We start from the raw sequence: 16,895 nt of genomic DNA, 5'->3' as shown, positions 1-16,895 counted from the left end.
TTTTTCTCTACAGACACAGAAAGCTATTTACTGTATCTAAATATGAGCTAAAATATTAATAAGATCGATTTTAAGAGATTCCTAAAAATTTCTAAATAAAAAATATCACTTGTAAAAAGATAAATGGTAATGTTTTTTGAAAATTCGGATTCTCGATATAGACTTTATTACGTTTTTTTTTTCTCTTGCTAATATTATAAATCTCATTCTTTATTATCATTGCCCAATACACACATTTAAAGGACTTCATAAAGATATGCAAAATACGTCCGAATTTTGTCAGACATTCTTAAATATTCTTTATAGACATCTTTAATGCCTTCGTTTGCCTTCAACTAAAAATCAAGCCAAGCGGTCAAGGTTTTCAGACAGAGGACATAATGTGATGATCTGATAAATGTGATATTAAACTTATAATATAAAAACTGGCACGGTTCTAACGACCGTGAACTGCCAGTCAAATTCGGATCGAACGCGAAATCGCGTAGTGGCTGGTGACAGCTGGCAACTGAACGCTGGCGATCGCGACTTAAGCTCACGTCGGCTCTGTTTTGTGTGTTCGCAGGTCGTACTTGATCCTTGGCCAAGAGAACGACGGCGGTGGCCAAGGTGGACTCACGGTGACGCAGAGGTCGATCGTCATCGAGTGGCGCGACGAATGGCACCGTCGAATGCGTCGTTTCCAACGAAGGGCGAGATCGTGCCATTGAGGTGCTCGCACGTCGCGGAAAGAGATGAAGAGATAGAAACCGAGAGAGAAAGAGAAAAAGAGAAAGAGAGAGAGAGAGAAAAAGAAAGGGAAAAAGAGAGAGCGAATGAGAGAACGAGAGTATGTGTGGATGTGTATGTATGTGTGTGAGAAAGACAGAGAGAAAGAGAGAGAGAGAGAGAGAGAAGTCGATCCTTTCCCAACCGTGTTCGTAGAAGCCTGCATATCTTGATTTCCCGGCCGCGAATACCGGTATCGGGGTGCCGATTTTGTTTTGCGCGCGGTACTCGTCGACGACTGTATGTAAAGTCGAAGACAAAGTACGAGGAAGAGGAGGACAAAAGGGGAAGTTGAATATTTCCAAATGGAGCATCCGCCACATAAAATGACGAGCAATGCATGTGAAAGAGATTTGTGCGCGAAGATAATCTCGAAGCTATTTCGCGAACAAACTATCGATTATTTCAAATATAGATACTGATAAATGGTTACCAAAATTTCAGACAATCCGTATTTATCTTCAATGAATTATATATATATTTTTTTTACGGACTTTCCACCTTCGTTTCGACGTAAAAAGTTCGCGAAAGTCTAAGAGTCTAAGCCTTCAAGCCGACTTTATATCTTTGTCCGTACGAAATGCAAATCACGGCTTTTTTTCGATGGCAAATCGCATTCCTAACGAGTACCTAATGTCTCTGTGTAGAATGGAGCGAATGTTCCTCGATGTCGATTCACTCTTGACATTTGTCGCGCGACATTTCTACGTGACAAGCGATTTATTGAACGGCATGAATCTTTGAGGCCCTGTCCGTTCGCACCCGATAAATCGCGCGTCCGTGAGAAATGTCGCGAGATGAATGTCGGGTCGAATTTACGCGACAGATTCAATTACTCTGGAATACCGCAAATCGGTATGGTGTCCTCGGCGATATTCAATGGCGAATAATCGCCCGAATATAACGTCGTCTATGTGGTTTCTGCATCGTATATGTATACATATATACCTGACATTTAAACCAGAATGAAAAATATTCACTTCCGCGTCAAAAAGCGCGCGTCAGCGCGATAGCGCAGTCAGAGTATCTCAATAGATATCGCCCTCAATAGAAATTAATGGTTTTAATTAAGTTGCACGCATAACGATATTGCACGCGGCGTAATTTGTGGTATTATATAATATCGTTTTAATATATAGAATAATTAAACTCTTTCAAAACGCTTCTCCACAATGATAATTCATATTCATCAACATCAATTTGCTATATACAAAAAATGGACATGTATAAATTGTATGTGATATGATGTGAACGCGATATATATGAACCGGGCGTTAATGCATCTATATTACGGAAGGTGCTGTCATTAAAGCTTAATAGATTCGGTAAAGCGAAATCAATTTTCGAAATCATACGCGTCGCTGATGCACAATGTCTTTAATCTTGTTCGTTCCCTTTTATTTTTGCTTTACGAGGAGAAATTGAGGCAATAGCTAAAAAGGACGCATAAGCAAAACCATTTTGTTTTTGAGAAAAATTCTACATCTAAAGCTCTTTTATTTTCTACGTTCTTACTAAGTTAATGGACTCGTAATTGCATTCAAGTATTTTGTAAGAACGAAAGCTTTACATATATTTTTCTTGAAACAAGAATTTTGCCCCTCTGTGCTTTTTTTCAATTCGTCTCAAATTTGAATCATTTTTTCAAAAACAGTCATAAATATTAGCTTCCGTAGCTTATAACTAATTTTATTTTATCACTTTTAATTAATTTAATCATTCTCTCATAAAATTATCTCGAACATTAAATAAGTACAGTAAAAATAATTTTACGTGTAATAAGATTATGTAATGTACTCGTCACGGCAATATTTTGACATTTTACTGTGAATAATATAATACTCAGATGAAAATACATGATAATACACACGTGCTTCTCGACTTTATTCTTAAGAAAATCGCACCTGCTACGGAAGCATGATTCAACCGTGTCCAGTACAGGAGGGCTCGTATCGTTGTCTGAGTATTAAAAGGCTAGTCTCAAGTAGACAAGCGCAAAATGCGTACATGTACCATGTCTTAGCCACTTCAAATCTGATTTATTCGCGGCCGTCTTGTCTTGAGAGCCGGTGCACTCGGAGAAAGTGGGCGTGAGAGGGAAACAGCGCGAGAATCCAATGAAGTCTCGAGAGAGGCAAAAGGAGAAACGAAAACGGACGCGAAACAAGTAGATAAGAGAAGATACACATTCACAAGCATGAAATATATATATTTAACCGTTATATATATCATTATTAAATGGATGTATTATATTGAAATTTTTGTAAAACGCTATTGTTTTGATTTCTTTGCTAAAAAGTTAAAATGATTCTTAATTATTCGATATTAAAAGATGTTTAAAACTTAGTCAAACATTTCAGATCTCTTTGATTTTTTTTTTTTTTTTAGTAAGAAAATATTGAGAGAGATCATTTATTCTTGTTGCACTATAATTTAAAAGTTATTGATCTCTCGATATCTTTATTAAAAAAAATAAATTCCAAATTTTTCAAAGAACCCGTGGAAATGATACGATAAGTCTATACATATTGTATATTCTGTAACGGAGAGTTAATCTTGATAGCGTTTTCTCAATAGATTCTTCATAAGAATAATGACCGCGTTTCTATTTCATCCTATTGATTACTGTGCAAACGCTCGCGAAATCAAATAAAGAGAAATCATCTGTAGACAGGAGAAATTCTCTGTTATTTCCTTTCATTCTTCAAACTTGCGCATATAAATATTGTTTAAGATTTTATACAAACTAGCAAATATTTATTACTCTACTTCTGTAAATTTATATTAGTTTGTTAATGATATTTAAAAGAGAGACGTTCAAAAAATATTACATTAGAGCATTCGTGCAAAAATAGTTCGTGTTTAAAGATGCTCAAATTCGTTCGGCGAATTTTAATTTGGTTAAACACATCCGAGTGTGCCCACGTAAAAGCATGACGCTCCGCATCTCTCGCACAGACATTGGTTTATTCGGTAAAATAAATTGCTTGCAATACATTTGGCTCTCAGGCTATTAGCAATTCGAGGAGTGCGGATTTAAGTCAAGTTGTCGACCAACATTCGTTTTACTCGGTAAACGCTTCTTCGAGCGAGATGCGCTCATCTAAAATTGGAACGAATGGAATTTGCCTAGAGACGGATATGCGCGTCTTGCCTCTAATCAAGAATAATATCGCGTATACGACAAAGCTGCGAGATTCGTTCAATTGAGTAAAGTGACTGAAAACCAAACAAATCAGTATTTATTTTTTTTAATGACTTGTTTGTGATTTTTGTCTCAATACAAAAAGTAAAAACAAGTGTTAAATGAGGACAAGCATTGCATTGCACGTCATTTTTCGACACGGTGGCAGACTGCTCGATTGTAAATGACACAAGATTCGTCCCCGGGCTTCCCCTCCCTCTCTCGCGACTTCTGTTTTAATTTATTTATTCTTCGCTCTCGCTCGATCATCGCGCGTCGACCGTATTCATATAGAAATATCACATCGCGTTCGTTGAATGTAGATTTTCTCTTGTACATTTTCTATATAAATTATTAAGATCCTTTTCTAGCTCGTATATTATATTATGTAGTACTGAGAGAAAGAGAGAGAAAGAGAGAAAAAGAGAGAAAGAGGAGAGAGAGATCGGTAGAGGCTAAGCGCACTGACACGTGTCGCGATGTAAGTCGCGAGCTTATCGATCAATGGTGACACTCTCCCGGATTGTTTGCGTCACGGATTCCAGACGGTGACGGCAACGGCGGCGTTCAGTTAATGATCGATTGTGAAAACCGCGAAAAAAACATCACATGATCTTTATGGGACGATATTTTAGAAATATAATTGAGGCGATAAATGAACACAAAAAAATACCTAAATAAAAAATCGTAGTCGAAGAAAAGTCATTAACATAAATAGAGATCAGTGAAGAACACTCGTTTGTTTAGAAATTATCGCGTGTTGTTCAATATAATCGACGACCTGCAGCCGCAAAGAGCCCACCTGTTACGTCCCGTTGCCTGATCCTATCCGGATTTCTGATATCACATCAGCACGCGAGGAGACTATCGCGAGGACTATAAGTCCTTCTTCCAGAGCTATAAATCCTTCTCGCGACAGTACGATAAAAAAGGATTCGCGAAAATCCGACGATCAAACGGCACAAGCGTATATTATTTCGAGATAATAAAATAATCTGTAGAAACGTTTATCTGTAACCACGTGCTTTGCGTGGTTTGATAGAAAGAGAAATTTCTAACATTAATTTGATCCTCCGAAAGAAATGGAGACACCGTCTGTGCTATTCGATTTTTTGGCGATATCGAGATAAAATCATTTCTCCATCTATATCACAATATATTAAACTATCACATATGGCCCTTACGCTGCGATATTATATTTATAGCGATCGTAATGATATGATAAAAAGGCACAAAATTACATATATACAGATTACAAATATTGCTAAAAAAATTGCGTAGTGTAAACACATTGTTACACGCGATTGCGATAACGATCAAGCAGATTATATTTTACGCATCGCGTTTCGAGCCAAGTTCCTAAATTGTGCCGAATGCGTCCCCCTCTTCTGTTTCATTAAACGATCGATTAAAACGATCTGTTCCTTCTAGCGGAAAACAGCGCAAAAAAATGGAACGAGGGGGAAAATGATTCCGTGCACATGTCGCGTTCAAGAGGAACCAATCATCGATGCTCGCATTAGATTAGCGCAACAGTAGAATCGACATTATTCGATTACATGTTAATTTTCCCAATATACGAAATGCGCATTATCATCGAGTTTTTTACCTATGCTCAATGAAATTCTAAATATAAGTCCATCAATACAATACAGATCGTGATCCTCTTTTTTTAATCAACAATTAAAAATTATTTATACGTATATATGTATATCTCTCTTTTGAAGAAAAAAAGATAATGAGTCAATTAGAAAATTTATAATCGAAAAAAATATAGGCGTAAAAATGCTTGAAAAATATTCTACATATGTACGTTCATAGAAAAATTTATTTTAATCTTGAATGCTTTAATTTATTATATATTTAAATGAATAAAAACAATGGTTTTATTATAATATTAAAAAATAAAGATGAATTTCACGCGGTTGCGCGAAATTAGAAGAAAATGCCTTTATAATATTTGGATACATGTTTTTAATATTTATGGATTTTTAAACATCTATTAATAAATATTACATGGCAGATATTAAATCATATGTTTCAACTATAATCGCGCTAATCACGTGCGAGCGGTTTTCCGGAAGAGGATCTCACAGAAAATATAAATCAGATGTGATCGCTCTCGTTTTGAAGAGAAAACAGTCGTACGCTCTTTCGTGTGTGCCGTAGTTGACAATGTATGTATGTACTTACGATTTTAACGATGGCTGAACGTGACGTCGGAAATGAAAACGATTTTGACGGGCGATCAATAACATCACGGATGGATGGCGAACGTTCACGTCGTTGCGACCGCGAGCCTATAATACCACGGAGACGATTGATCTCGATCCATCGATCTTCATATTGCAAGACGGGGCGTTCTGAAATCAAAGATTACAACGATTAAATTTGCGTACTTTCACTTCCTGCGCTTTATGCGTCGAGATTTTACATCGCAAACTCGAGAGTATTTCAGATAAATTAATAATTTTAAAAAACTAAGTTTTTTCAATATTATATCAGTATGACTGATATTAAAATATTTCTTGACTGAAAAGTACCGAAAGATATTAATTTAAATCGACAAAAACATGTAACGTTATTTATAAAAACTTGCAATTTGTGTTAAATCGTTTAATCTGTAAGATCAAAGGAAAAATAAAAGGAAATTCATATTTAATTTTGTTAGAAGTTATGTAATAACTTTAGAAGATTTTTCTTAAAAATTTCTTAGGATATAACAAAAAATTATTTTAATATTTAATACGAAATTTCTTCTCAGTTATATAATTTCAATTATATTAAACGCTTCTCTCTGCAGAAACTAAACAAAAGAAAAGATAAATTCATTATTTGCTATATCTATTTTTAATTTTTTCAAATATATATTAGACAAATTTTTATTAGTATTGCATTTGTTGATCTATCATATGCTATTCATATTCTCAATATTTTTTATTTACGCAAATTTATATATATATGAAACTTTAATATTTCTCAATTTTTTAAATAAAATTAGAGTTTATATACTATAATTCTATTTTTCAATTATATCGTATACCATCCATCTAGCGCCCTTAATTTACAAATGGGATTCGTCGTCTCCGTTATCTATGCTATAATTACATGTATAAAATGTACCAACTTAAGATAGCTTTAGAGACTAAGTTAAAAGACTATATACATATATCATCTATCTGCAAATAACACGTACAGTCGGGGATTAAGGAGAACTGATCACTTAACTGAAACAAATAATAGACCGGACATGCAAATTTATTATATAAATGAAGTCATCGATTATTAATATCAATAATGAATGAACTAAAATAAAATTAACATTATATTTCTTTAAAAAAGTTTTCAATTAAAAAATTGTTTAATTTTATACTTAAGACTTTTCATACTTAAACATTTTTCAATAATCCGAATAATCTATAGCCGTGTTTACGAAAGATAAAGATTTTTATAAATAAATACAATGTAATCTTTTCTTCGTAATGTAGTTCGCTGATTGAAATATGCGTATGCATGCGATATATCGTTAACTGTCAATTGCATTACGATCGAATATGTAGAAGAGAAGAGACAAAAATAGTTATCATTGTAAAATCGCTTGATTTTAAAAGCATTGATAACTTGTTGATTTTAATCCCGGACTGTTGTCTACAAATTTAATCCCTGACATGTCGTATACAGATGCGACATAATATAATGTTAACGGGCAATTTATCTACGCCCTTGTACGTAATTCGATGTAACAAAATAACTTCGTCACGATTAAAAGTGTATTACATACGAGTTTCCCCGAGAATCGTCGCTGACACAAAAATGCGACTTTTATTCGGAATTTACGAACAAGTATATATATCGTAGAGTTGTACGCGATGTTTCGCAATAAGAATATGCTATTTATACCTCCGCATTAATCGATTGCTACTGTACCACGATTATCACTTAGACTCGATTAAATTATTAAGTGTACCGTCGTGTATTGTGGTGTAATAAATGTGATTAGTTGTACGAGAAATAAATGCAATGCGTAAGAACTATCGCGCCTGTTCTTTCAACGACATGACTTTTTGTTAAATTTATTATTAATATATTTTATTATCAATATATTATTAATTTCATACGTTATAAATATAATTTTGTAATCTAAAAATTTTATTCATTTAATAGATATTTTACGGAAAAAATTGCGCGTTCATTTTCAAGTAATTTTCCTTTTACAAGAGATTATATTTTTCGATATTTTTAATATAATCGAAATTTTCATTCAAAAACAATACTTGATTCAACAATATAAAGATAGTAAAATAAGATAAATAAGATAATATATATTTTTTTAAAAATTCACAATTCGTCATTAATTTTATGATATATAATTATTACAATATGTACATATATGCGATGTTCTTTATTTCCTCCTATAATTCTTCCAGTTACCATTCGTACCGGCATTGACTTACTGTTTCCCAGTCTGGCCGCAAAGTAGAGAGGGCGTTAGTGCACGGTAAAGTGTGCCAAATAAGATGCCATCTTGTTCTAGCCATGTACCTCTTTGTCTTGCACAATCAATTTTGGCTTTTTCGGCTATTTTGCACTTTCCAGTGCTTTTAAATGCTAAAATAACGACGTATACATACCTGATTGTACACACGTCGCGCTTTCGATGCGATGCCCGGCGGCCAAATGATTTGCGAAGACGATATTTTGTCGAGCAACGGCGGGATGCGCGAGAAACGGATCGCTGCGATAACGGAATTACAATAACGTCGCGATATTGTCGCACACACGATACTTGCGACGCGTCACCGCGCACGTTGGACGCGTTCGACACTTGGCGAGAGACGTTCGCGATCATTTCTCGACCGCGAAGATTATTTAGACAACAAAAAAGCGCGGAAAATACGGAGCGGTTTAAGAGCGCGACTGGTCGGTGCTGCGTCTCGGCGGTTGACTGTAAAGTTCGAGATGACTCGAAGACCAATTGCGATTCTCGAAGTATCGAAGTATCGAACTATCGAAGTGGCGTACCAATGCAGTAATCACATTTCCCCTAGAAATAAAATGTAGAATATTTTAATAAAAATATTGAAAAAAACGAATTTACAGCGCTGATTGTTATAAAAGGAGGAAAATGTAATGTCAGCGCAGCTAATTTTTTTACAGAATGAAATATGTATATACCCGAGAATGTATAATATATGCCTAATGAGGAAATGCGGAATATATATGCACGGACGATGTCGGATATTTCGGTCGATTACAATTATACGGTTATAGCGGATCGCCGATATGGAGGAATCGTAGCAAATAACAATTGTATGCGATATTTAACGCATATTTGACGACATACGTCCGACTTTTATGATATTCGCGATACTGGTTCGTGCGTGAAATTCACTTTTGAACGATAATTATTGCAATACTCACGGAACGATGTGACTGCAACTTGCCGTGCCTCACGAATGACCGTTTCATTCAAAGTTCTGAAGTTAACTGAGGAGCGCTGGATGCGTTCCACTTAACGCTCCTAACGCTCGGGAGCGTCAAGTTGAACATGCCTCTCGACACGCGTATTTTGAAATATTTTAATAAACACTAGAAAAATGAAACTATTGAATTAATTACAGCAATTTGTTCGATATATAGAATTTATGCGATATTACAAATAATATTAAAATAACGAAAGGCGCAGTCGAAATAGTATTAAAGAAACTTAAATATTAAATTAAATTATTATAATGTTAATTAACGTAAATTTGTATCATCATGTGTATAATGCAAATATAATATAGATTCGAAATTTATAGCGTAAATATAATTTTTACTTTCACTAAAAAAAATTAAGAATTCAGGAATTCGATGTCATGTAGCATAGTCTTTATTTATATACGAAAAAAGTCATCCATAGAGATATGTTGCTGGCGTTCATTTACATTATTCCTTAGATGTGTATTAATATGTTCTTTTTTTTTCAGATCTCGTTGATCGTCCAGTATATGATATAAAAATGGTCGTTACACTATTGCGATAAATATCGTTGATTCTTTCGATTAAATTAGGAAGCAAGCACGTGTATTTTATGTACATATAATAGTTCTCGCAGTATTGTAAAATTTCGTTTAATAAAAAGCATAATTATAGAGACGTCGTCGTACATTGTGATATCGTCCACGAAATATTGAAAATTCTTAAAGTAAACTAGTGTTATTTTATATTTTCTTTCATATCTTTCCAGAGCAAAATGTATTCTTCTTTCAATTTCGTATTAAAAAATATGAAGATTTTTTTTCCTAATTTGCTAACGTCTCTATGTATACTTTACATAGTTTGCTCGTAGATATACATCTGACAAAATAAATACGGGGATCGATTCTTTAAAAAATATATATTACAATATTGCACTTAAGGTAAATGTACACGATAAAACGCGTATAAAATATACAATGAGTTCCTCTATCGAGGCACTAACGACAAGGAACACAGAAGTCTCACATAGTGCATGCATGGTTGTTTGTGCACAGATTTTTAACTTTTGCATGTACACAATGTATATCATATCATATGTCTTAGGCGTCGTATCTTCAACTTTACATGGAGGAAATTTAAAAGCTTAAAATACATATAGGTATATCCACAAAAATATTATTTATAGAAGTAATGTTTTTGTAGAAAATTAGATTTAATAAGATCTACTTTTCAAAAATAATTACATACATATAATATATTATATATATTATATGTATATATAATTATTAAATAAATTTATATCATTACCATTTATATGAAATGTTTTGAATTAAAATGCATCATGTTTAATATAATTATTGTGCTCAAAGAAGCAAAAAGAATATGTATTTTCTAAATGTATCTTCTCCATATATCCTTTAAGAAAAAAAGTAGATATACCTATAAATATTTTAATGCAATCAATACATGGACAAGCATACCACATGTGTGCACTTAATTACTTAATTATACATACATACATACATTTTTTGTTCGTAGCAAGTCGCATCTATAGTTACAATATGATTATTGAGTCGGTTATTTAAGGCGCACAAATAAGATTCTCGCGCTTTATTTCAATTGTTTTATCCTTTGGATATTAATTAAATATCGCATTTGTTGTTCGCATTTCTATTACCATATCCACGACAAAGAGTTAGATAATTGTATTATTACTGGTTACATTAGCTAATAGCTAATTTAATATAGTATGGTGCTGACAATTACTTGGCAATCAATTTATACTTGTTAGAGCATAAATGGACATTTCTTTTAAATGATCTTTTCGTTCATTACAACTATAATACAATTGGCACATCATCGTTAATTATTCCACAAAAATATTATGTTTAAGATGGAAAGATATTGACAATAATATACAAAGTACGCTTCATATAGTTACTTAAATGATATAATTGTAACTTGTTACTTATAGTAAAGATGCGAACAGAATTATTATAATAAAACAGAAGTACAAAGAAGTTAAAATTTCATATATTAGAATTTTTAAATAAAATATGCAGATTGTTACAATTTCTCATGTCTTGTGAAGTTTAAACAAAATTTGATATATATATAGATATTTAAAGTTTCAAAATAATATATTATTCATTGTGTTCTAGGCTAACATCTTATTCATTTGTGCTTTTTTTATATACATGTATGAACTTATTCGTTATATATTGTTCATGATCGCTAAATATTAGTAATTTGGAATAATGGATGGAATGAGAGTATTGTCGATTAAAAACTAGATATATGTATATTACATTCATGAGTTCACTTATGACTCATGTTTCAACTCGAGACTCCATTATTCACATCTTGAGATTCATAAAACATATATTTTATATCAAACATATATCTTACTGAGAAGCACTCACTAGTTGCACACATTAATTACGCAAATTATCTCATTATATATCTCATAATATAAATGAAAACGCATAATTATAAATATACAACTAAGACTAATACGATGCAATCATTATTTTAGATAATCCTGTCTTATATACTTAAATGAAAGAATTTAATATGACAATTATCTCACATTATTTGTATCTCAATGACTAGTTTTCCACAGATGTATGTGTGTTTCTAGCCTCGTCATTCTGCTATATCTCTCCCGTTATAAAAGAGATATATGTATTTGAATATACTTTTATATCGATAGAAATGATAGTGATAGTCTATATTTTTGCATAACTTCAGCTTTCAAGCCATGCTATATATGCAAAGCTATTGCAATGTACTTGTGACTGTCATTCTGAAATATGGATAACAATCTTGTGATTGATCGATGATATTACATTTGTTCCAGATATTAAGAACTTTTAATTTATCCGTATTAAACAGGATGGTACGTAACAAGCACATACAATAAGCTTATTGCAGTTAAATTGTATGAAAATACATTTTTGAGATTACTCTCTTAGAATACAATTCGATAATTATATATAGCTCATACATTCTTAAATCTTGAATGTATCCTATCTTCATTATGAAGGCCACTCAAAAGACGGGACATGATAGGATTTCGCTATTTGAATCTGAATATTATCATAATTGCCATATCATAATAATAATAACGAAAATAGAAAGATCATGTATTATTTTAAAATGTGTAAATTAGTAAAAAAAACCTTTGTTATATATTGTAAACATTTTATCACACGCTTCATTGTAATAATCTCATTTGTTAGCACCTTATCTACGACTGTAAAAAATCACAAAGCAAAATAATGCAAGCATTGATTAGCGTTGAAAAATTTGCAAAACTATTTAAAAATAATTTCCAATTTATCATATGTGTGTTTCAGAAAATAAAAGTATTATTATACAAACAGTTTTTAGCAATATATGACAAATATAATATTTTAAAGAAATTGTAAGAGATTTATCTTGTTAAAACATTCATTAATTTTTTTCTTATATATCTAAAATATCTTATTTATGTTTGCATTATTCAGCTTAGCTTCTTCATACAATATTAATAAAAATTTTCGTACGAAATATATTTGATGTGGCACGCAATCTCGATTATTTTATTAGATATTTATTGTGATACGTATTATCTCATGAATATCAGAATTTCAAAGTAGCAGTTAAATATTTTGTAGCGAGAATCCTCTTTCAATTTCGACAGATCTAATTCTATTCATGTGTGTGAGTGAGATTACATATATTTATGAGAGCAATATCTGTGTTGTAGCAGAGTATATCGAATAATATTCTTGCATTCGAGTATATATCTCCCTTCAGTCTTGAAGAGATCGTTTTCAGAGTAAATTGAGAATAGATATGTAAAGAATAGATCAATATATGTTAAAACTAAAATGCAGCAATGCAGTAATGTTATATGTCGATATATGAAGCAAGATCGTTAGTATTGCGAATGTTTATGTATTATAAATTATGAAAAATTATAAGCTTCAATAATAAATTGTGATACGAAATTAAAACAAACGAAATAATATGTATACAATTGAGCAAAACTTTTAAAGTAATAATAGTACTCTCTGTTCAGAGTTTCTAGATCTCAGAAAATATTCACAAACTTCTAAAAAACTTGTCACATTTCGACAAATATTAAACAAGAATACAAAATGAGTATAAATCTATCAATAGAGCATATTTATGTGGCTTACATTTTTCAGATCATTTTTCATAATTTCACTTGTTATAAGAAACACGTCTATAACTAATTGAAACAATCAATTACATTATTTATACAGAAAATATCATTTCTATAACAAGTTTTTTTATTTATGTATATATATAAAATTATCTATAATTTTTTTGTGCAAAAACTTCTATTAATATTCTATATTACATTTTTGTCAATTGTAAAAAAAGCTTTAAACACATTATTATTAAAATCAGAGATAATATTTATCTTTATTTGTCATTATATCTTTCAAATATTTTAATACAAGTTTATTTTAATATAACAAGTTATATATATATAAAAATTTAATATAAATATGTATTCTGAAACAAATATATAAATCACATACTACTGTAATAAAAATATATATACAAAAATTATAGAAAGCACACACTGGATTTTTAATATTTTCAATAGTAACACACAAATAACAATATATAAAAAGTTTTTGCACAAAACTCAGATTTTCTTATCACAATAAGAAAGATTATAATTCAATTTTGTTCTACCTTTCGATACTAAATTATGCAGAAAATTGAACCAACATTTGTTGAAATGTTGTCGTCCCAACAGTAGTAGACATTTGACTAATACTATTAAATAAAGATTCTGCTTGTAGATTCTCTGGCAATCGAGTGAGAAACTGTGCACCATGTACAAAATCCATTTTCAACAATTCTTCCTGATACAAGTGCAATACTCCCAGTGCTGTTCTGAAGAGGAACTCATCTCCATCTCTGAGAAAGACATCCCAAATTCTACAAGCAACATCAAGAGGCATTGCTTTGGCATATATAGTATATAACCAATCTAATAGATATAAATCTGGACTTAATCCAGCTACAGTGAAATGGGAAAAGACTTTTGGCAGCTTATGCGCAAGAGCACTGGAATATACCTTATAATAAGTGTTCATTCTTTTTTGGTCCAATGTAAAGGCGGCTCTGTGACAAGGATAATTTAGCAAATTCGCGAAGCAAGCAAAGGCGTCTGCTGATTCCATGTTTAACGATAACACAGCGCCAATAAAACTCATTCCTTGCACATAGCCTACATCCGGTCTGTATACAGCATATGCTGCCAAAATACCCTGAAGACTATTCGATAATGGTCCACCCTCTTGAAAGACACATAAGGTAGGAAAGGTACGAGATACATCTAATCTAATTGCAGCTAATGATTCATTGTTTGGGCTCGACATCGCTCTGTCTAAACAAAGATTATAAAGATGCGACGTTATATTTAAATTATTTGAAATTGCTAATTTCCATACTCTACCGCGTACACTCGGTGGTAAACCACGCCACCAAAGCTCCCTCACTTTTTTCATATTCTTAACACTTTCGAATTTAGGTAAGACATGCACATTCCACGTATTAGAATCCTCGGTTAATCTCTCCTCTTCTTTCAGCTGATACTCTCGTTGTTGTTTACGTTCTTTCTCTTCGCGTAGTTCCCGTTTCCTCGCCGCTTCTAAAATAGCAGTGTATTGCTTACGGTGACGCTCTTCTTCCAGTGTATTTTTAGCTGGTAAATTCGCTGGTCTCGGTTGTTGAATTAAAGCTGTACTACCGCCTACCTTGTCGATATTTCTCGACGGACTACTGGTAGGTGTCGACTGTTGAGAATCCCGATTTTTCCATGAAAACATATTCTTTGTAAAAAGTGAGTTTAATCCCCAACGTTTAGGTGTCTTGTCGCTCTTTTCCACAACGTGTTGCTCGTCAGATCCCAGAAAGCTTCCTGACGGTGATATTTCACTAAGGGAAGACACTGTGCTACTACACGACCGTGGCAGGCTATTCCTCGGACTGCTGTTCGCACTAACATTCTCGAGTTTAGTATATTTGTCCATTTCAGGTTTACAAGATCGTTCCTTACCATTACACGGAGATTCCAAGTGCTGAGAGGTACAGTCAATTTGTGCGTTGTTGGGAGCTTCCTCCACCGAATACAGCTGCTTCGTCGAAGGATTGTAAGCCAGCGACATGTTCTCCAGAGCATGATTCAGACTGGTTCCAGCTACCCCTACAGAAACCACGTTACCCGCGTCGTACCACTTGTTCTCCCTGATGTGCACGCACAGGGCCTTGGTCTTCGTCGCCGGGATGGGTGCGACATCGCACGCCAGCGCCTCGTCGACGTTGACGCTGTCGCAGCGCACCGAGTCTCCGTTCAAGGACACCAATTGCTGCTTGCCGATCTTGGGCGCGATGTTGCTGGCGATGTAGCAACCGGACTCGCGTCCGGCGACCTTCACCACTTGGAAATTGTTGACCGCATTGTTGTAGCGTGACTTCACCGTGTCTTCCCCCGATACCTGGAGGAGGCTCTGCGAGGACGGGACGGGAATCGGTGCGGTGATGCCATTCAAGCGCGGGGACGTTGCGGGACTCTTCATGGCTGATCCCCTAACCTTTCGTCCAGGTCCAGGTCGCCTCTGGTCGAGGTGATGGATAGCCGTTGGCGCGTCGAAGGAGTCGACGCGAGACTCACGAATCCGTGCATGCTTCCTTATCGATTTTCAAGGGTCGGCGAAGGGCCAGCATGGAAAATGGACGGTCCGTTTCGATGATATGTCGACTGCGTCCGTAGCGGTCCTTGGACGATTCCCAGCGGACGTCCTAGAACGGACGACAAGATCGGTCTCTGGCAAGTGTCACGCGCACGTCACATATCGTAAAATCGTACTTCGACTTCTATATCCGCCGACGGATAAGATTCTTGTCGGTCGCGTCTAAAAATACAACATCCGATAATAATATCGGACGCGAGATGCGAGGCTGGAACGGGAGGATCAAATATATATATAGTCACAAACCGCAGCGAAAAAATCACGCTCTTTGAAATTAGTCACGAATCGCGAGATCAAAGAGTCGCGTGCGTCATTGAAAACACTATTGCGCACTAAAGGCTGCTATGCATGAAATTATCCGAGAGGTACGACAAACTTTTTAAGCGCATTGATTGGCTACAAAATAGGGACTCGAGAAATTTTCTATACTGCAGCCAATTGAGCCAATCAATGCTCTTTAAAAAGTTTGTCGATAATTCTCGATTGAAAAAGGTCGCGGCGATAGTGGCCAATTGCCAATTTCAGCCTGCGCCCGCGATCGCGCGTCGCGCGGCGCGCGGCGTCGGAATTCGGTGCGCGGAGTGGGGGTAGCGTGGTGGGGGGTGCGCGCGCCGACGCGCCGCTCCCCCCACTGCCATCCCCACTCCGCGCACCGAATTCCGACGCCGCGCGATCGCGTTGACGCAGGCAGCGCCACTTGA

The 16,895-nt window shown here is 34.3% G+C and overlaps 2 protein-coding genes and 1 long non-coding RNA gene across 4 annotated transcripts in view; 1 reads left to right on the top strand and 2 right to left on the bottom strand.

Annotated features, from left to right (window-relative positions):
* Nucleotides 1–6,171, top strand: part of LOC145941354 (netrin-1) — a 183,286-nt gene extending 177,115 nt beyond the window's left edge. The window contains exon 7 of the mRNA XM_083047472.1: nt 566–6,171. Within this exon, the coding sequence (XP_082903598.1) occupies nt 566–710 (145 nt within the window). The 3' untranslated portion in view covers nt 711–6,171. The remainder of the gene's footprint in view (nt 1–565) is intronic.
* LOC145941356 (uncharacterized) lies at nt 6,165–9,400 on the bottom strand. The gene is made up of 3 exons (XR_014426170.1): nt 9,374–9,400; nt 8,584–8,996; nt 6,165–6,315 (listed from the first exon to the last, which is right to left on the bottom strand). It is a non-coding gene; the product is annotated as an uncharacterized LOC145941356 (long non-coding RNA).
* Nucleotides 9,401–9,801: 401 nt separating this feature from the next.
* Nucleotides 9,802–16,493, bottom strand: LOC145941791 (TBC1 domain family member 14). 2 transcript variants are annotated; one of them, XM_083048084.1, is made up of 2 exons: nt 14,518–16,493; nt 14,216–14,377 (listed from the first exon to the last, which is right to left on the bottom strand). In XM_083048084.1, exons 1-2 carry the CDS (start codon nt 16,018–16,020, stop codon nt 14,345–14,347), a joined length of 1,536 nt encoding a protein of 511 aa, XP_082904210.1. In that variant the 5' UTR covers nt 16,021–16,493; the 3' UTR covers nt 14,216–14,344. The 2 variants fall into 2 exon arrangements, with proteins under 2 accessions (XP_082904209.1, XP_082904210.1); XM_083048083.1 differs by having other exon boundaries at nt 9,802–16,493.
* Between the last annotated feature and the right edge of the window lie 402 nt (nt 16,494–16,895).

Source organism: Prenolepis imparis, unplaced genomic scaffold, assembly GCF_030444845.1.
Source record: "Prenolepis imparis isolate NDT839.2.m4 unplaced genomic scaffold, iyPreImpa1.0 SCAF_10, whole genome shotgun sequence".
NCBI lineage: Eukaryota > Metazoa > Arthropoda > Insecta > Hymenoptera > Formicidae > Prenolepis > Prenolepis imparis.
The sequence above is the reverse complement of the archived record's forward strand: the minus strand, read 5'-3'. Positions and strand labels throughout refer to the sequence as shown.